Source organism: Sphaeramia orbicularis, chromosome 24 (assembly GCF_902148855.1).
Source record: "Sphaeramia orbicularis chromosome 24, fSphaOr1.1, whole genome shotgun sequence".
Lineage (NCBI taxonomy): Eukaryota > Metazoa > Chordata > Actinopteri > Kurtiformes > Apogonidae > Sphaeramia > Sphaeramia orbicularis.
Window position 1 is genome coordinate 2,351,918 of NC_043979.1, and position 21,686 is coordinate 2,373,603.

At 39.0% G+C, this 21,686-nt stretch overlaps 1 protein-coding gene across 1 annotated transcript in view; it reads left to right on the top strand.

The window, feature by feature from the left end:
• The window catches only part of LOC115414764 (ankyrin repeat and EF-hand domain-containing protein 1-like), a 44,666-nt gene extending 30,192 nt beyond the window's left edge, over positions 1-14,474 (top strand). Inside the window, exons 8-10 of the mRNA XM_030128057.1 lie at positions 441-598; positions 10,821-10,967; positions 14,134-14,474. Of these exons, the coding sequence (XP_029983917.1) occupies positions 441-598; positions 10,821-10,967; positions 14,134-14,289 (461 nt within the window). The 3' untranslated portion in view covers positions 14,290-14,474. The remainder of the gene's footprint in view (positions 1-440; positions 599-10,820; positions 10,968-14,133) is intronic.
• The last annotated feature ends 7,212 nt before the right edge of the window (positions 14,475-21,686 follow it).

The window sequence follows — 21,686 nt, forward strand, 5'->3', positions numbered from 1 at the left end:
CAATCCAACTTTATTTGTAAAGCCCTTTAAAACAACCGCAGTGGACCAAAGTGCTGTACAGAAGAATAGATAAAACCCAAATAAAAGAATAAAATACAAGAATAGATTAAAAAAATGTAAAACACCATACATTTGAAAATAAATATAAGATAAATATAAATAAAATTAATAAAAAAAAAAATAAAATAAATTAATTAAAAATAAAAAAGAGCAACAAACCACTACCAAATAAAAACAATAGAATTAAAAAAAAATATATAAAACTATATATATATATATATATAAACTGTATCTGCAGTTGGACGTGGGCATTAAATGTTTTTAAAGTGGCGTTAAAAAGCATTCAACTAGATTTGCTGATACCTGTAGAAACCCAGTTCTATGTAAACGATATGTTTTATAGTTTTTACTGTTACAGAGTATGTTCTATTTGTCTACAGGGAAGAACTGCCTTGACGTGGCCAGAGCGTTTGGAGACTCCAGAGTTATTGAGTTGGTCCGAGACAAGATGGATTCTCTGCCTAAACCCAAGGACGGCCCCCGAGGGAAAGGCGGAAAACCTCAAAAGTCTCTGAAGTCTAGCACCGCGAAAGCCAAGGTACCAACGTAACGTCATTAAAGGCTTTTCCCCGTCAGCTCAGCAGTTTCCTGTTTGCGTCTTCCATGTATTAAATGTTCTGGTGCTCTTTAGTCCCTTTCCCAGAACAGATCCACCAGGGCTTTGGCTTCAGACTCCCTCTGTAATGAATACACAGTGTGACCTCTAAATGACATTAATGTGAAACTTTACTAACATTTAACTGGAGGTCATCTGCTACCACGTTTCTCATGTGTCTCCCTCTTCTATCTCTGAGAAACCCAAGTGGGTAAACGGATCTGATCACCGACGCCGACATCAGCCAATGAGAGTCTATTGATTTTTTCATGTAGGTTCAGACAGTAGCAGGTGGTTCTGGGACACACATCCATCATCAGGTTTATTCTGTTTGATATGGCTGAAAATAACAGTTTTATTAGATTTTTTTTCATAAATATATTTATTGTTGTATTTTATTGTTATGTAAAAACAGTTAACACGTATACATTAAATTAATCCCTATAACCCCCCCCCCCCCCCCCCCGCAACAGCAGTATCACACTCTCAGTCTAACCAAATATATTTAACAGTTTCAATTTAATTGTCTCTAAACACACGTCTTTTCTAAACAGGTGTCCTGATCTGATAAAAGTCTTCAGTCTTTCCTTTATCCGGGTCCGTCAGTTTTTCCAATGCAAGGTTACAAGACATTTCTTTAATCCATTTGTTATCTTTGGGTCTTTGAATATCTTTCTTTTTTTTTTTTTTGTTACTTATTGTTTGTTTAGATTTAGATTTTATTTTATACAACCCATACATCTCTGTATTTACGTTACAATGTCAGATCCATTTTCAATCTACATCTCTCCAAAGACAAATCTAACAAATATAAAGCTGTTAGGAAGTGTCATGATGTTAAAAGAAACATTTTGCTTAGAAAACAGTAAATCAAGGAGCAAAAAAAATAAATACAAATTTGTATGTAACAAATGGTATTGAGGGGAAACAAAAAATATAAAAAAGTGTGTGTGTGTTTTCAGGTTCGGTACGGGAAGAAAGAAAACCCTGTCAACATGTCTTTAATGCATTTATTATGAATTTTTGAACATTTTTCCCCTAATTTTTGGAGACAATAGAATACAGAAAAACAGGAATAATATAATTCTGCTGCTATAATCAAATAGAAAATAAAATAAATAAAATATTACTAAATGTATTTTAAACATTAGTATTGCACTTTTTCCTGAAAAGTAGTTTTGAACAAGCAACAAAAATCTAATCACAGTTCTGTCAGTTCACATTCTGCATAAAAATAACAACAAAAAAATTCCACATAAAGTGCAACATTAACAAGAGGATAAACTGGTATTCTGTTTAAACAACCTGAAGAGAAACACTGACAACAAAATGAACCTAATTATTTATTTTAGGACAGAGAACAAACTGTTTAGGACACCGTGTGTATTTGTGTGTGTGTGTGTGTGTGTGTGTGTGTCTTCAGTATCCTGGACATGTCCCTATAGTCCACAGTTCTAGTCATGGACAGGCTTCAGCTTTTCTTTAGTTTAAACTCTTGGTTTTTCACCCTCATATAAACACATGTCCATCCATTTGGTTGGCTCCGCCCACTGAGCCCACAGTGAGTCTGGATCAGAAACACCCCCCCCCCCCCCCCGCTGCTAATGGTTGACTTATCTGTGGAAAACACCTTGTCTTTCATTGACAGACCATTAAAATAATGGCAGAAGGGTCTGGATCTGCCATGACTCTGTTTCTGTCCTGACACCGGCTTCATCTGCTGTCGACTCCACAACTGTCACTGACACCAGTTAGGCCCCGCCCACAAAATACATCATCACTGTTTACCAACATCTACACCAGGGTTCTCAAACTCCTGTTCTTCCAGGTTCCACATTCAGCCCGATTTGCTCTGTGGTGGGCCGGACCAATAAAATAAGAACAGAATAACCTAGAAATAATGACAACTCCAAATTTATGTCTTTGTTTTAGTGCAAAAAAAACCCATTACATTATGAAAATACTTACTTTTATAAACTATCCAAACAAAGATGTGAAAAACCTGAAAAAACTGAAATTTCTTCAGAAAAATAAGTGCAGTCTTAACAATCTTCTTCCTCCACTTCTCATTAGTCCATGTGCATTCTGGATCAGATCTCCAAAGACACTAAACACTGAGGAACAGGAAGAAAAGAGTTCAAACTGGACTGAATTTAATACAGACATTTCAGGTTGGACACATTTGTTCAGGTTAGTCACATTTTATTGGTACAGGAGAGTTTGGAAATGGAAATATTTTCATAATTTAATGTTATTTTTTGCACTGAAACAAAGAAAAACATTTCAAGTTGATGCAAGATTTTTTGCATAATTTATGATTTTTTTTTTTTTTTTGCTTATTTCAAGATTTTTTTGCTTAATTCAACATTTTTTCCTCAATTCAAGATTTTTTTTTTTTGCTTAATTGATGATTTTTTGCTTAATTCAAGCTTTTTTGCTAAATTTAAGAATTTTTTTTGCTAATTAAAGAATGTTTTTGGCTTAATTCAAGATTTCTTTTATTGAATTTTTTTTTGGCTTAATTCAACATTTTTTCCTTAATTCAAGCTAATTTTTTTTTTTTTTTTGCTTTAAGATTTTTTGCTTAATTCAAGATTTTTTTTGGCTTAATTCAAGATTTTATTTTTTTTTTAACTTAATTGAAGATTTTTTTGCTTAATTCAACATTCAATGAATAATAATGGATAATTTTTTGGGCTGCTCTCTTTTTTCTTATAGTGGATAATTTTTGGGCTGTTGCACCTCTGGGCCACTACACAGAACAGATGGGATCCTCTATAAAAACTAAAATGAATAAGTCTACTATGAACGTCTGTCGAAACATGGCCTGATAATGAGTCTTATCTTCCTGTTCTGTAATTAGATCCTCCTAAATCCTACTAAATCTTTCACACTGGACCTTTAGCAGAACTACCAGTATTGGCTGACCACAAGAAGAAACTGATCCACCTGCTGAAGTGACTTCTAGTGTAAGTTACAGTGCAGGGTCGTCCTCATAAATATAGAATGGCTCTGAGTCAGGAAGGGTGCTTCTAGTTGAAATGGTGCGTTTAGTTACAGTACAGCCTCGGACCATAAGGTTCCCATCGTGGATCATTCTAATCTGTATTTTTTATGTCCTTAGAAAATTGTCTGAAGCAATTTTGACAGTTGACAATTTGACATTTCTACCACATGTCTACTGAAACTGCTTCTGTTTTCACCATGAGAAAAGACATGGAGTTTATATATTTAAAACTTCCAAATGTCCATACCAATAAAACTACACAGTATAAAACAGAGGAACTGAAGCTCCTCAGTGGCTTTACTGACAACAGAAATGATGGTGAGTGACCTGCACATCTTTTACAAAGTGCACCACCTACTGTACAGCAGGGTAGGGAATCACAGCTGGTCCAGTTTAATATGAACAGAGAAGAGTAGAATAGAATAGAATAGAATAGAATAGAATAGAATAGAATAGAATAGAATCGCCTTTATTGTCATTGTGCCTTTCTAGTCAGTACAATAACTAGAAAAGCACTTGGAGAGCGCAGACCGCCACCAAGGCAGATCTGCCCCCCCACCCGATCACCACCAAAATTTAATAATTTCGTCCTTGTGCCAGTATCAACATTTCCTGAAAATTTCATGAAAATCTGTCCATAACTTTTGGAGTTATCCTGCTAACTAACCAACCAACAAACAAACCAACAAACAAACCAACCAACAAACAAACAAACAAACAAACAAACCCTTGCAAAAACATAAGGTAACAAGATAATGTTCTAACCTACAGGTGGATCCAATTGGAGGCTAATCGGAGTCGTTTTGAATTTTTGATGAATTTTTGAAAATTGCTCAATGATGACAGATGGAAAATTGTAGATGTTGTGACCTTGCTGTGACCTTGAACTTTGTCCTACTGGGACCAAAATGTAATGGGTTGGTCCCAGGGCCTAGGCCTATCTGTGGGGAAGATTTGGGAAAGATGGGTGGAAGAGTTTTACACTAAAGTTGCTAAAAAACAGACAAACAAACACAAAGCAAAGTGGTCACAATGCCTTGTGGCGGAGGTAATAAAACACCAGTACTTCAGAAAATAAGAATAAAGCAAATATAAAATTACAAAAACTAAAAGTAAGATAAGAAAATAGAATATGATATTTTACAAAAGCAAGATAAGACTAGAGCTAAGTAGAATAGAAATAAAAAATAGACATAAAATATGAATAGTAAACTAGTGCACTGACCTGTGGGGAACCACTGGTTCTAGATGTGGTCGTTGTGATGCTGGACAGAGCTGAGTTTAGGGAACAGATGTTAGTCCATATAGTTAAAAGCACTGACATATAAATTGTTTAGGAAATCATTCTTTAAAACTGAAACAGCAGTTAACATATTAATCCTGATATCTAGGGACTGAAGTTAAATGTGTCATTCCTGTTTTTAACTTCATTTCCCATCATGCAGCGTGGTACGCACTCCTGTCCCACCGTCCATGGGCAAGGCTACTCCTGTCCCTCCCCCTGGCAACTGCTGTAGCACGTGCATTAAATCAGCCCCTCCTGAGCTTTAGAGAAGAGAATTTTAAAGAAAAAAGATATTAATGACAAGATGGATTATTCCTCAACTGTAGGAAGTAAACTGGTCTGTTAAAAATGTCTACATTTACCACAACCACACAGACAGACACACAGACAGACAGATACACAGACAGACAGACAGACAGACAGACAGACAGACAGACAGATACACAGACAGACAGACAGACAGACAGACAGATACACAGACAGACAGACAGACAGACAGACAGATACACAGACACACAGACAGATACACAGACACACAGACAGATACACAGACAGACAGATACACAGACACACAGACAGATACACAGACAGACAGATACACAGACACACAGACAGACAGACAGACAGACAGATACACAGACAGACAGACAGATACACAGACAGACAGACAGATACACAGACACACAGACAGATACACAGACAGACAGATACACAGACAGACAGACAGATACACAGACACACAGACAGATACACAGACAGACAGATACAAACAGACAGATACACAGATACACAGACAGACAGACAGATACACAGACAACAGACAGACAGACAGATACACAGACAGACAGACAGATACACAGATAGACAGACAGACAGATACACAGACAGATACACAGACAGACAGACAGATACACAGACAGACAGACAGACAGATACACAGACAGACAGACAGACAGATACACAGACAGACAGACAGATACACAGACAGACAGACAGACAGACAGACAGACAGATACACAGACAGACAGACAGACAGATACACAGACAGATACACAGACAGACAGACAGACAGACACACAGACAGACACACAGACAGATACACAGACAGACAGACAGACAGATACACAGACAGACAGACAGACACACAGACAGACAGACAGACACAGACAGATACACAGATACACAGACAGACAGACAGATACACAGACAGACAGACACACAAAGACAACACAGACAGACAGACCACAGAAGACAGACACACGACAGACAGACCGACAAACAGACAGACACAGACAGATACACAGACAGACAGACACCAGACAGACGACCCACAGACAGGATCCAGACACAAGACAGGTACGCAGACAGACAGACTACACACAGACAGATACAGACAGATACACAGACACACAGACAGACACACAGACAGATACACAGACACACAGACAGATACACAGACAGACAGACACACAGACAGACAGACACACAGACAGACACACAGACAGACAGACATACAGACGCACAGACAGATACACAGACACACAGACAGACAGACACATAGACAGATACACAGACAGACAGACACACAGACAGACAGACACACAGACAGACAGACATACAGACGCACAGACAGATACACAGACACACAGACAGACAGACACACAGACAGATACACAGACAGACAGACACACAGACAGACAGACACACAGACAGATACACAGACACACAGACAGATACGCAGACAGACAGACAGACACACAGACAGATACACAGACAGATACACAGACAGAGAGACACACAGACAGACACACAGACAGATACACAGACACACAGACAGATACACAGACAGACAGACACACAGACAGACAGACACACAGACAGATACACAGACAGACAGACAGACACACAGACAGATACACAGATACACAGACAGACAGACAGACAGACAGACACACAGACAGAGAGACACACAGACAGACACACAGACAGACACACACACAGACACACAGACAGACACACAGACAGACAGACAGACAGACACACAGACAGACACACAGACAGACACACAGACAGAGAGACACACAGACAGACACACACACAGACACACAGACACACAGACAGACACACACACAGACACACAGACAGACAGACAGACAGACACACACACAGACACACAGACAGAGAGACACACAGACAGACACACAGACAGACACACACCCAGACACACAGACACACAGACAGACACACAGACAGACACACACACAGACACACAGACAGACAGACAGACAGACACACAGACACACACACAGACAGACACACAGACAGACACTGTGAGTCCTTCTAGGGTTATAATCATGTTGGTGAACCTACTTTGCAGGCGTAGGTTGTAAAACTACAGTAGTTCGTCATGGCAGTTTTTCAAACAAACTCCATTTCTACTTCTGGAGAAATGGAGTTTTTAAACCTATGGCAAGAAAAAGTAGTTTTAGCAACTACTTGTTATTTTCAGTGTTAAATTGTGAATGTACATGTGGTGTATATGAAGCCAAATATGGACATGGTTGGGGCGGTGCTATCAGAGGTGGCGCTGGCAGGAGGGTTGTCCACGATGGGGACGACCACATGACGTTAGTGATGATCACACATCTGTGAAGCACTGGAGCGGAACCAGGACCAGCCAATCAGAGACAGCGTTGGCTGTGATGTCATGACATGATCATGGCTTCAAAGACATTCAGGAGAAAAATAACTTGCTCTAAAATTGAGTGGTCAAAAGCATGGACATTACCATATAAATACTGTATTACAAACAAAATTAGAATTATACATCTACAGATTTTACATTACGTACATCCCTCCAATGCTATTTTGTCTCGATTTTCTGACGTGGAAGAAATGTGTAACTTTTGTCATTCTCGTCCTGAAACTACTCTGCACTTATTCTTTCTGTGTGAACACTCTTCTTCTAACTTCTGGTCTAAAATTGAAAAATATATCATATCTAAAAGTAACGAAAAAAATAATGATAACATCTCAAAATGTAATTATATATTTTGAATGTGACATTCACAATTTAGAATTTGTTGTAAATTTGATTATTTTATTTGGAAAATTTCATATACACAAAATAAATCTACCAAAACACACCCAAATTTTTAAATCTTCCCGATGGAATTTGAAAAATATATTAAATCCTTAGAATTTATCTTTAACAAGAAAAGCACTAGCACCCTGGCAATTTATAAAGAACTCTGTAAAATAGACTGAACTCTCTGATGGATTTATTTATTTATTTTTGTTAGGATATGTTGTTTTTTAATACTATTCTTTGTCTATTCTACTTTGTGTCTTTAAACCTTTGCATTTTTTTCTTGAATTTATTTGTTCAAATGCTCTTTCTTTTTTGACATCTTGATGTTTGTTCAAAAGTTATGTCTTGTTTTCCCTAAATATTTTCAATAAAGTTGAGGAAAAATAAACATTCAGGAGGAAAGAAAAAGGGACTGTCTATGTTCAATGGACAAATACAAGTTACTACATAAATTTTAAAAAAAACAAAAAACTTAATTTTATGTTTTTGTCCAAAATTTTAGTTTGCAAATTGAGTACTTAAACTACAAAAAATTACCCAAAAAGTACTTGAAACTACTTAACATGGCACAAAATATGAATATAGTTGAACCAGCAAGTTATAGCAAAATGGAGTGGAACTACATATAGTTTAAGTCTCCACAACACTGGTTATAATATAGATATTAACACTATTAACAGTATGTATATTTACACTGGGGCAAAAAGTATTTAGTCAGCCACTGATTTTGCAAGTTCTCCTACTTAGAAAGATGAGAGGTCTGTAATTTTCATCAGAGGTACACTTCAACTATGAGAGACAAAAGGAGAAAAAAAATCCAGGAAATCACATTGTAGGATTTTTACAGAATTTATCTGTAAATTATGGTGGAAAATAAGTATTTGGTCACCCACAAACAAGACAGATTTGTGTCTGTCCCAGACCTGTAACTTCTCTCAGAAGCTCTTCTGTCCTCCACTGGTTCCCTGTATTAATGGCACCTGTTTGAACTGGTTCTCTGTAGAACACACACCTGTCCACAGCCTCAAACAGTCAGACTCCAAACTCAACCATGGACCAGACCACAGAGCGGTCCAAGGACACCAGGAAGAAAACTGTAGACCTGCACCAGGCTGGGAAGAGTGACTCTACAACAGGCAAGCAGGTTGGTGTGAAGAAATCAACTGTGGGAGCAATTGTAAGAAAATGGAAGACATACAAGACCAATGATAATCTGCTTCGATCTGGGGCCCCACGCAAGATCTCATCCCGTGGGTTCAAAATGATCATGAGAACAGTGAGCAAAAATCCCAGAACTATACGGAGGGACCTGATGAATGACCTGCAGAGAGCTGGGACCAAAGTACCAAAGGCTCCCATCAGTACCACACGAGGCCCAGAGGGACTCCTGCTCCTGCAGGGCCAGGCATGTCCCCCTGCTTTAAGCCAGTCCATGTCCAGGCCCGTCTGAAGTTTGACACAGAGCAGATGGATGATCCAGAGGAGGACTGGGAGAAGATCATGTGGTCAGATGAAACCAAAATAGAACTTTCTGGTAAAAACTCAACTCATCGTGTTTGGAGGCAGAAGAATGCTGAGGTTCATCCCCAGAACACCAGACCTACTGTGAAGCATGGGGTGGAAACCTCATGCTTTGGGGCTGTTTTTCTGCAAAGGGGACAGGACCACTGATCCGTGGTCAGGGCAGAATGTACGGGGCCATGTATGGTGAGATCTGAACCCAAACCTCCTTCCATCAGTGAGAGCATTGCAGATGGAACGTGGCTGGGTCTTCCATGACAATGATCCCAAACACACCGCTGGGCCAACGAAGGAGTGGCTCTGTAAAAAGCATTTCAAGGTCCTGGAGTGGCCTAGCCAGTCTCCAGACCTCAACCCCATAGAACATCTGTGGAGGGAGTTGAAAGTGGGTGTGTCCCAGCGACAGCCCCAAACATCACTGCTCTGGAGGAGATCTGCAGGAGGAATGGACCAAATACCAGCTCCAGTGTGTGCAGACCTGCTGAAGACTGACAGGAAACCTTTGACCTCTGGCACTGACAACAAAGGTTCTGTTACAAAGTATTGAGTTGAACTTTTGTGATTGACTAAATACTTATTTTTCACCATAATTTACAAATAAATTCTTTAAAAATCCTACAATGTGATTTCCTGGATTTTTTTCCCATGTTGTCTCTCATAGTTGAAGTGTACCTCTGATGAAAATTACAGACCTCTGTCATCTTTCTAAGTAGGAGAACTGGCAAAATCAGTGGCTGACTAAATACTTTTTTGCCCCGCTGTAAATATAGTGCATTTATATTTTGATAAATATTGACTAAATATTGCACTGTTATTGGAGAACAGAAGATAATTGTGCAACTTATTTTTCACATTTTCAATTCACATTTTCAGGGTGATTGTATGAGGATAATCCTTTTTCCACGTGCAGTTTTATTTTTGTTAACTTATCTACGTATACATAGGAGTTATTTAAAAATGTTTGTCTTTCCTTGTCTCTCTTTCTTTCCTTCAGTCTTGTTTGACTTCAGTGTTTTCTCTAATGTGTTGTCTCATCGGCTGTCAGTACTTACACTGTTCTCATATAAATCCACTTAGACCGTAGGACCTACATGTGTGTATTACTCCATTCTTAAATGACTCTGTCTGTGTTGATGAAGCTAAACCTCATTTCTCTGACCGACCTGAGTCTGATGTGGTAGACCTGTGCTTTATAACAGCGTCACTGTCCTAACTCCTGGATAAAACATGTGAATTGTGCACATCTTGACTCCCGCTGTAGGTCTTCACCACAGAAGCAGCAGGAACGTCTACATCAACGACAGGGAAGAGTGTTCCTCTGAAAGAGATGAAGGACGTCATCCAGCAAAACACCAAGATCACCACTGGGAAGTCCAACACTGTGGACATCACCTTTGTGCCAAAAACAGTAGGTTTTACCACCATGTACAAATCCCAGACCTGATACATCTTATTACCTCCGCCAAAGAGGATATGTTTTTGTTGCTGTTGGTTTGTCTGTCTGTCTGTGTGCAAGATAACTCAAAAAGCTATGGATGGATTTGGATGAAAATTTCAGGAAATGTTGATACTGGCACAAGGAAGAAATGATTAAATTTTGGTGGTGATCGGGGGGCGGCACTGGTCTGCCTTGGCAGAGGTCTGCGCTCTACGAGTGCTTTTCTAGAAAAGAGAGCGCAGACCTCCGCCAAGGCAGATCAGTGCCGCCCCCCGATCACCACCAAAATTTAATCATTTGTTCCTTGTACCAGTATCAACATTTCCTGAAATTGTCATCCAAATCCATCCATAGCTTTTTGAGTTATCTTGCACACAGACAGACAGACAGACAAAAATGGGGGTGGGGTGGGGGCTGATCTGCGTTGGCGGAGGTCTGCGCTCTCCGAGTGCTTCTAGTTTATTCTGTTTCACTGAGAAGAACCTTGGCTGTGAAAGTTCATGCATTCTATTATGACAGGATGACCATGTTGGCTGTAGATCCTGCTTCTGGAAGGTGTCTTATATCTGCTGTCAATATAAACAGTTACAGAGGGTATGCATGTGACGTCACCGCTAGCGGAAGTCACCATGGTTATGCCCACTGAGTGGCAGAAAGAGGCAGATGAGTAGCGGCTTTGGCTTGAATACTGCGAAAACTTTAGAACAATCTAAAAAATGGGGCAGAGCTGTTGTGCCATTGATCGCACAAATAGGTTTAAAAAGCACTCGGAGCTATCGTTTTAGCAACGACCTAAAGCCAAAGACAGAAGAAGCAAATGGATCGCCGCAATTTGTAGAAATAACTGGAATCCAGACAACCAAACCTGGATTTGTGGTTGCCATTTCATGTCAGATAACGTTAATTTATGCTGTATTCTTGCGTAAAATCATACCTTAAATTACATATCGTTTTTGGCTAACATTCCTTCTTAGTAAAGCTCTTAATGTCAGTGTCTGTCATTTAGTTCTATGTTTCAGAACTGAATCGTTTGTGTCTTCAGTTGTGTGATTATGAACCTTGTGCTCTACATGATTTGTGAACTAGCTTAAACTGAGGCTAACCTAGTTTTCCAGATCAGGGGCTCCTCTAGCACACAGCTGTTGGATCTGTGTTGGATCCAGTATTTGATGTGAACTCTCCTTAAATCTCCACAGTACCAGTAGATCATCCACTCACTTGGGTCAGTACTAAGGGTTCAACTCCAGTAAATCAGTAGTGAACTGTGAGCACTACTGCTGGGCCTTTACCGCCCAAATCACCATCAAGAAAATCCGTCTGCACTGACACAAAACCTCCAGAACAATAGTATGTTGAATGAAAGCACTCACCAGCTGGAATCCTCTAATGAACCAGGACCAGGATGGACACAACTCTGGGTCTGTTGGATGCTTTCAGCCTTTGCATTGGGGATTTTCCTGGTGTTGAACTCAGGTTCATGTAAATGTCAGGATAGGTGATTTCTGTCCCAGATCAGTGTTGGTAGAACAGCTGTTGTTTGGTAGCTTGGATGGATCCATGTCCAGTCCAGTTGGCTTTAATTTCATGTTATATTCCACAGTTTTCCTGGTCTGGCTGCAGTTACTGCTATACTCCGCCATGTTGAGCCGGTTTGTTTTTGCCACTCAGTCTGACTGAGAGGGGCGTGGCCTGGGGGGAAGTGACGGATGTGCATTCCCTCTATATAAATGGGCAACGATTTTTGAACACAGACTAAATCCTGGTTGATAATCTGTATATAAACTGATCAGTCATAATATTCTGACCGCTGACAGGAGAAGTGGTAATAATTAAGGATGCACAATAACTATCAGCATGGATAATTATCGGTGATAATTATCGGTATAAGTTTTCACTAATAAATGTAGCCCATAATAATAATTCTAAATTGCTTAGATTTGGTGCACGTCACTAGTATACAGTGCACGTTGTTGACTTCAGTGCCAATAGGCCCTTTTCCACCAAAAGCCCAGGAACTTATTTACCAGGAACTTATTTGGGTAAAAGAATTCCTGGTAGTTGTGTTTCCACCACACCCAAAGTTCAGGGTAATTTATTCAAATCAGGCTGATGACGTATGGGGGAGCAGTAAAAGAACCTGTTCATGTCCATTCACAAACTCAGCTCTAGTTCAATAAAATGATACAGTACTGTAAGGGGACGGTTGGGGTTTAACATTTTACTGGTTGTTGATTCACTTAATCCATCTGGAATGCATTTGAAATGAAGTTAACCATCATTACATATGCTTAATTTGTATTTAAAAATGGTAGAACATGTATTTTCAACTTCTCATTCCTTAAACTAAATCACTTCTAGCTTTCAGTGTGATGGATGGTTCTGTTTCATTTCTGTGGTTTTACAGATATAGTCCAGGTTCAACCCTAAAGTCAGACAGATTTACTCAAATGTCTGCATTTAATTTGACCTCATATTACTTATAAAAGTACTTATACTCATATTTTGATGCCATGTAAATGAACAGACAATATTAGGTTACAATTTGTTTTTATTAAAAATTGAAACAAAACAAAACAAAACAAAAAAGGTGCCTTGACATTAACAGGGAAATAAACATGTGTGAAAGGTTCAGGCTTCTGGACCAGGGTCTGGACCAGCTGATCCAGGACAATTGGTCTGGAACTCCACAGTCCCGCTCCCTTTTTCGCTTTCCTAGTGGAATGTAGTGACGTCGCATTAGACCGGTGGGAATACTGTTCTGGTCCACTTGTTCTTTAGACCACTTTTGGTAGGTATTAAGTTTATTTTTTTGTCTTGGTGGAGAAGTCTCTAACATTTGCTGTGTCCTTCAGTTCAGTAGGAGTTTGTTCTGTTCAGTTTTGGCTGATTGTCCATAAGCAGTTTTGCGTAAGGGGGTGCACCACTGCCATCTAGAAGAATTCCTTGTTATTCTGGTTTGTTCAGATTCAGGTGCCTTCAGAGGTGGAGCTTCAGAACCATGAACAATACGATGCTCCAGTGAATGTTTGCTGGGCCAGTGTTTCTCCAGTGGACTTCAGCTTGCCGTTAACCAGGTCTGGTCATTTACACTTCATTTCACTCTGCATCACTTGTCATTTCGTGTCTTTTTCCTCAGGTGTGGGGGAAGCCGCCCACCACCAGCCAGCTGATGTCAAAGATAGAGAAACGGAAGGACCCTTTGTCCCTTGAGCTGGACTTTGACGACTTCATGATGCCTTTCAGCCAGACCTTCCAAAGAAAGACCCTGGATCTGCCAAAATCTACGGAGTAGACCGGACAGAGGTTAGGCAGAGAAAAACACAAGATATGTTAGAATTATTGTCCCTTTCCTGAGCTGGTTTTCCTTGGACACTGGATTTATTTGGCATTTCTGTATTTTTAAGCCTCTCATAGTTTTGTCCAGAGGTGGCATTATGGTTTCAGGTTGTCTGTCCCATTCTCAGGAATACAGGGTTGTTCAAAAAGACTGAACTGATTTCATGACACATTGCTTCAGTTCTCATGCATCGACATGGAATGAGTCAGTGACCATTTGAAAGAGGAGTTTTCTAAGTTTATGTTCCATCACTACCCACTAACCTCAATGACCTTAAACATCGAATAACAACAGCGATCAACTCAGTGGATGGTGATATACCGATATGTGTCTGGAAGGAATTCTCTCATGGCATTGATGTTGTCTGTGCTGCAGGTGGTGGACACACTGAACACTTGGAAGACAGGAAATAAAAGTTGATTGTGACTTGAATACTTGTGACTTTGCTGGAGTTTTCTGTTGCTTTTCCTTATTAAAATATTGCGTAATGAAATCGGTTAATTCTTTTCGAATAACCCTGTACATTGACTTGGACTCATGGATGTACGGACTGGGTTTTGGTCCAAGGTCAGTCTGACCTCACAAATCATGCTATTGACTATAACTCAGAAATCTATACATGAAAACCAAATGTCAGATCTATGACTAAGAGGATCAAATGTTTTATGGACATTTTCAACAACACATATCTGTTAGAATAGTCTGAAACTGAATGCACTTTGGATCAAACATGTTCAGACACTGACAGCTGCATTTCACCAAACAAAGGATGGTAAAGTTTTCACGACAAGTCTGGACAGACATGGACATAAACTCGATTGTTTGAGGGAACATTCAGTAGACACTTTTACACAGAGATCCTGGAAATCAGGTGAGATGGTGATCCCTCCTTTTTGCCACCATTGACCCACAAATGTTAGCATGGACAGAATCCTCCACCTGAAGCGATAACAACTAGCAGATCTTGGCGTCTACCCAGTTCGACATCCTTCTGGTGGCGTTGTGTTAACATGTTCTTTTGTTGGAAGCTCCAAGAATAAGTCCAGATTCTTTTAGGTCTCATTTTTATAAATTTATTATTGACTTGATCTGATCACAAACAAAATATAACTCAGCTGAGGATCCACACCCCAAGCAGGGAAATGGATCCAGACATTCCAATGCACATCACTTTTATCATCCTTGTAAACCGATCTTCAAACTATGGGCTGACCCCCTTGTGCTAGGTGGACTGGGTCACAGAAAATGGACTGATGTCATCTGACTCTAACTCTATGTAAAACCCATATTGACCATGTTTACCTCTTATCTGTTGTTGTTTACGATCGTCTGTGGGCCTGTGTATTTACAAGTGTGCCTAAGGTAAAGTCCTGCGATCAGAACTCTGTCAGTTTAGTATGTGACCAAGATGTGACCGATCCAAAGAACTAACCAGTGACACAAAAGAATCCTAACTAATACTGACTAATGCTAATACTGATGTGATTAAACTAAAGAATTCAACTCTCTAAATTAAAATAATATTTCAGTTGATATGTTTGTTTACTGTACACAGCCCACACTCATTTTTAAACCTCCCCAGCTCAGGGGTCGCACATGCAATACAAAACGTCACACCTTGGTTGCAGAACAAGACGTGTTCCTTTTCCATAGCGTTCTGGAATCATAATCCCACCTTTATCTCGGCTCTGTTTCTACCTCCAGAGGAGTTACAGAGGTGGGACCGTTGTTCCGGAAAATAGGTGGAATATTCCCGGAACAGAAGTGCGGTGTAAAGGGGGCTTGTACCGTACTTTTCAGGCTATAAGTCACACCTGACTATAAGGCGCAGGTGTCCACGTTGTAACATTAGATATTTACACAGACAGATGGTAAACAGACAGATGATTTATATATTTATTTCCATACCTTAACTGCTTTTTTCCAAACAGTGGCTGTAACACGGCAGGAACAGGCTGGTTCAGAAACCCAGAAAAGTCATTGATCTGTATCTTCATCTTCCTTCTGCTCATTAAACCACTGCAGTCGTCTTCTTCAGTGTTCTTCAGTTGAACATCCTCAGAAACGCTCCGTCACACTCCTTCTGCGTCTCTCTACTGTTGTCTCTCATTGTTTCTTCCGTGCTGCAGCTCTATTTCCTTCTTTACAGACTCATCCATTGGTTTGAACTTCAAAGCTGCATCATATGCATTTCTTCGTGTGTTTTCCATGATGAGGGTTTGTGCAAAATGATTGTTAAAAGTTCAGCTTCAAACTCCTCCTCTTCATCACCTCTTCCACCTGTCTGTCTCGCTTTTGCACTTCCTGGTAGAGCGCCCCCTGGAGGCCATTAGCCTCTAAACTCTAAGCCTCTATACTTGAGCCGCATCGTTGGATAGGCCGCAGGGTTCAAAGCGTGAGAAAAAAGTAGTGGCTTATGGTCCGGAAAGTACGGTAATTTCACCACACCTTACTGTTTCCTCTGAAGTTCACCTCAGATAAAAAGTCTCAATAAAAGTTGATGTTAATGATCAATGTTAAATTTGACAACATTCACATTAACATCAGTAACAATGTCTCTGCTGATGTTTACAGTGCGTGTTCTGACTGAAGCATGAACACTTGGAAATCTGCTTTTAACAGTAGTCAGATCATAATGCAGTTCAAATACCTAGAGCAGGATTAAACTATATTGAAAACATTAAATGTAAACCTCTTCTTAAACCTTAGTTTACACTTGAGCAGGTTTAACTTCTGAAATGGATTGAGCAAAAGAAAGTTCTTCAAAGAAAGAAGTGGGAAGACTCCACCCAGTTTTTTTTTTTTTTTTTTTTTTAAGTTTACCTCCAGTGTGGACACAATAGTGCTTCTCTGTTCATCAGGAGTAGGTGAACTTGTGCTACCTAAGGATGTAACATTTGGTTACTACAGTGGTTCCAGACTTTTTTGACTTGTGACCCCATTTTTACATCACAAATTTCTGGCGACCCCAGACGTTCAAAACAGAGACTTTTTTCTCTCAGATGTCTTAGCGGTGTCAGGCAGGTGAAGAAATCTTTCCCTTCTTTGTTCGGTCCAGTTTTCTGACTGCGACTGTCCGGGCAGGTTGAAGCATAGGAGCTAACGCACAAGTCACATGATCAGGTCAATCAAGATCTGCCCTCTCAGATATTATCCTGCAATTTATTTGAACATGATTTTTATTAGCAAAAGTGTGTGGTGTTTTGATTACAATGAAATATATTTTGAATCATTAAATCATATTTTTAATAGTAATTCTTTTTTATTTTTATCAATTACTAGAAATTTCAGGTGACCCCATTTGAATTCCAGGTGAGCCAACAAAAAAACACTGTGTTAAGGAATCCAGTTGAAAGGTAATGTTCCTTCCCTATGACATTCTTTCAACATCCTGACTATGAAAATTATTATGACCTCCGCCAGGAGGTATTGTGATCACTTTGCTTTGTGTGTTTGTTTGTTTGTGTGTTTGTTTGTTTGTTCTCATCTTTAGTGTAAAACTCTTCCACCCATCTTTCCCAAATCTTCCCCACAGATAGGCCTAGGCCCTGGGACCAACCCAGTCCATTTTGGTCCCAATAGGACAAAGTTCAAGGTCACAGCAAGGTCACAACATCTACAGTTTTCCATCTGTCGTCATTGAGCAATTTTCCAAAATTCCTAAAAAATTCAAAACGACTCCAATTAGCCTCCAGTTGGATCCACCCGTAACTTAGAACAATCTCTTGTATCTGGAACTAAATTGTCCACATCCACTGTGGAATGTGGACTCTGTGGACATTTACACTGAACATTGAAAATCCCATTTACCACACATTTAAAATTAGAACTCAACTAATATTGATGTGAATTGAATCTAATTGGACAGACACATGACTGGGACCAAGATTCAACTGTTTCTGCTGTATGGAACAACCTGGAAACTGTTGGATTTAAACAGAAAGAGTCGATCCACACATGTACAGCGTTCAGGGTGAAGGAGGAGGTTTGTGTTCAATGAACACTTGTTCATGTTTGAAATCCTTTTATTTAGGTAAACATGCATTTCCATATTGAGTCAACTCTATTTAAAGCAGCAGGAGCTGAAATCATGATGGAAAAAATGTCGGGGTGTAAAAGTCCGTCCCTTTCTTCTGCGGCTCTGTCCCCTCAGCCCACATCAGTCTAAACCTGAGCGTTCATACTGTTATTGAAAAGGGGAACACTCTTCCAGGTTTCTGTGTTGAGAGTGTGACTGCAGAGTACTGAGACAAATAAATGAATAGAAAACACATACAAGTATGTTAGATCAGTGTTTTTCAACCTTGGGGTCAAGACCCCACATGGGGTCACCTGGAATTTCTGGTAACTGATAAAAAAAAAAAATTACTAATACAAATATTTTTTAATGATTCAATATATATTTCATTATAATTAAAACCCCACACACTTTTCCTAATAAAAATCAAGTTCAAATAAAATGCAGGGTATAATATCTGAGAGGGCAGATCTTGATTAATCTGATCATGTGACCTCATGTGTTACTACACTTAAACCTGCCCAGACAGTCGCAGTCAGAAAACTAGAGTGACAGAATGGACAGATTTCTTCACCTGCCTGACCCCACTAAGACATCTGCAAGAGAAAAATGTCTCTGTTTTGAATGTCTGGGTTCGCTAGAAATTTGTGATGTTAAAATGGAGTCACGCTAGATTTGTATCATATTCACATTAAATATAATTTAACCTCTAAGACCCACTGTCTACATTTGTAGATTAGAGTTTCACAACTTTATACAAAAACAAAAGAAAAGAAAACTGTCCACCACAAAGGACATTCCATAAAAAGTTTAAAAACTGCATCTGAAAAAACTGTTGTATCCTGATGTTTCCAAAATAGGCACTGATTTAGTAAAATACAGAAAAGCTGGTACTTTGCTGACATTTCCTGGGTCAGAGGAGGTTAAAGTAAAGAGATATTTTTTGTCAACTTCCAGATTCATTTCTCCACATGTAACCTGTTCCTAAGTGACTTATCCTCTGTTATTGTCATCATCATCAACTGTATTTTGTCTTTTTCAGTGTAAATCATGTTTTTTTCCTACATTTAATTCACTGATCATGTAGATGTTCATTAAAGCTCAGAGGAACTTCAAAGGTTATTTTATTAACACAGAGAAAAATTAAGAAAAACTGACTGTTTCTGATAAATAAATCACAAACTGAACATAAACCCAGTGTGTCCATCCACTGTCATTGATCCAACTCCATGGGTTTTACTGGGGAATCAATGTTGGAGAAGATGACGGTGTTTCCATGGTAACTATGGAGCCACTGAACATCCAAATGGGTCATATCTGATGACCATGAAGAGACGAAGAACTGTATTTTGCACCAATTATTTACATGTATTGATAGGATTAGTGGATCAACAGGTATTAAACAGTTTAGATCAGCAGATGGTTCAGGTTAAAGGTGGACGTTTGGGTCTTTAAGGGTTCATTTGATCCTGTTATAGCAGCTGTGGATCCTGCATATTTAAAAACCTTAATTTCTTTTTTTCTGTCTATCGCATATTAGCAGTGCTGTTAATGTTACATTTGAAATGTAATATGTAACAGATTACTAGTTACACTGTTTAAGACATAAGTAAATATTAGTAACTATTTTCATGATTTTTATCAGTGTAATAGAGCTGATTACATTTGATTACTTATTGATTTGAAGTTTGGTAAAATAGTTTATAAACACGTTTAACTGTATTACATCAGAATGAGCTGAACAGATTTTAAAATGCATGATTTTGTTGTAAATTTTGATTTAATGGTGAACTAAGCAAGAATGGATGGATCTTATCCACTGTCACTGATCCAACTCCATGGGTTTTACTGGTGAACCAATGTTTACATTTTTTTCATTCACTTTATTCCATTTTATTACTTTCTTTCTTCAGTTTAATTCATTGATTATTATTATTATTATTATTATTATTATTATTATTATTATTTTGTTCATGTTACTTATTATGTTGTTGATTTAAAAAAAAAAATCATTTTTGTTCATTTTCAACTTTATTTCAGTGTTTTTTTCATATTGTTTAATATTTTCTAGGTTTTTTTATTCATTTTTGTCGATTTTATCCACTGTCATTGATCAAACTTTTTACTGGTTTTACTGGTGAATCAATGTTGTAGAAGATGACGGTGTTTCCACGGTAACTACAGAGCCTCTGAACGTCCAAATATGGTCATATCTGATGACTATGAAAAGATGAAGAACTGTATTTTACACCAATTATTGACATGGGTTAATAGAAATAGTGGATCAACAGGAATTAAACAGTTTAGATCAGTCGATGGTTTAGGTTAAAGGTGGACGTTTGGGTCTTTAAGGGTTAAACTCTCTCGGTTCATGGTGGTGCAGTTCTGTCCTGGGTTCTGTCCTCCTCTGGTTTGCATGTTCATCTCCACATGTGTGCACATTAACATATGTGCCTTCACCTAAAACCAGCTGGGATAGACTCCAGTCATGAGCCCAAATAGAAACAGAAATAAAAGGAAGTACCCAAACTCAGTCAGATGACCACAGCAGGGGGAGTGTTGCATCAGGTCCTCTCGGTAAAGCAGGTGTCGGTGTCTGTGACAGAGTTAACGGCGGTGCCAAATGAGGCGCTGTAGTTCAGAGGCAGAACTGAACTACTGTAAGAAGTGACTGCAGTTTAGGAGAGAGAGGAAAAGCTCCCCTGACTCTGCAGTGTGTGGACCTGCAGTGACAGACAGGAAGAGTCTGCAGAGGAGGGGGGGGGGCGGGGGGGGGCAGGAGGTTCATTAACTCCACCTCTGCTTCCTCTGTTTCCTCTTTTCAGGAACACTCTTCATACTGTTCATGTACACACAGCCAAAACATGGAGCTGTACGTCTAATACATGAATACACTGTTCACAGATATACAAACTATTACACAGGTGTACGTACTGTTACATACTGTTAATACTGTAAACGTGCATTATATTTGTCAGGAGGTTATATTTTCATCGTTGTTTGTCTGTTAGCAAGATAACTCAAAAAGTTATGGAAGGATTTTGAGGAAGTTTTGAGGAAATGTTGATACTGGCACAAGGAACAAACAACAACATTTTGGTGGTGATGGTTTGTGTTTGCTCTATTCTTATTTCTGTAGATCTGGTCTTTTATTAATATTGTTGCACTGACTGGAGTAGCACAGTGACAATAAAGGCTATTCTATTCTATTCTATTCTATTCTATTCTATTCTATTCTAATGCAGTTACAAAAAAGGAACACTAGATCGTCAATTCCTATGGAGGCAGATATAACTTAAACCAACCATGTAGAATAGAATAGAATAGAATAGAA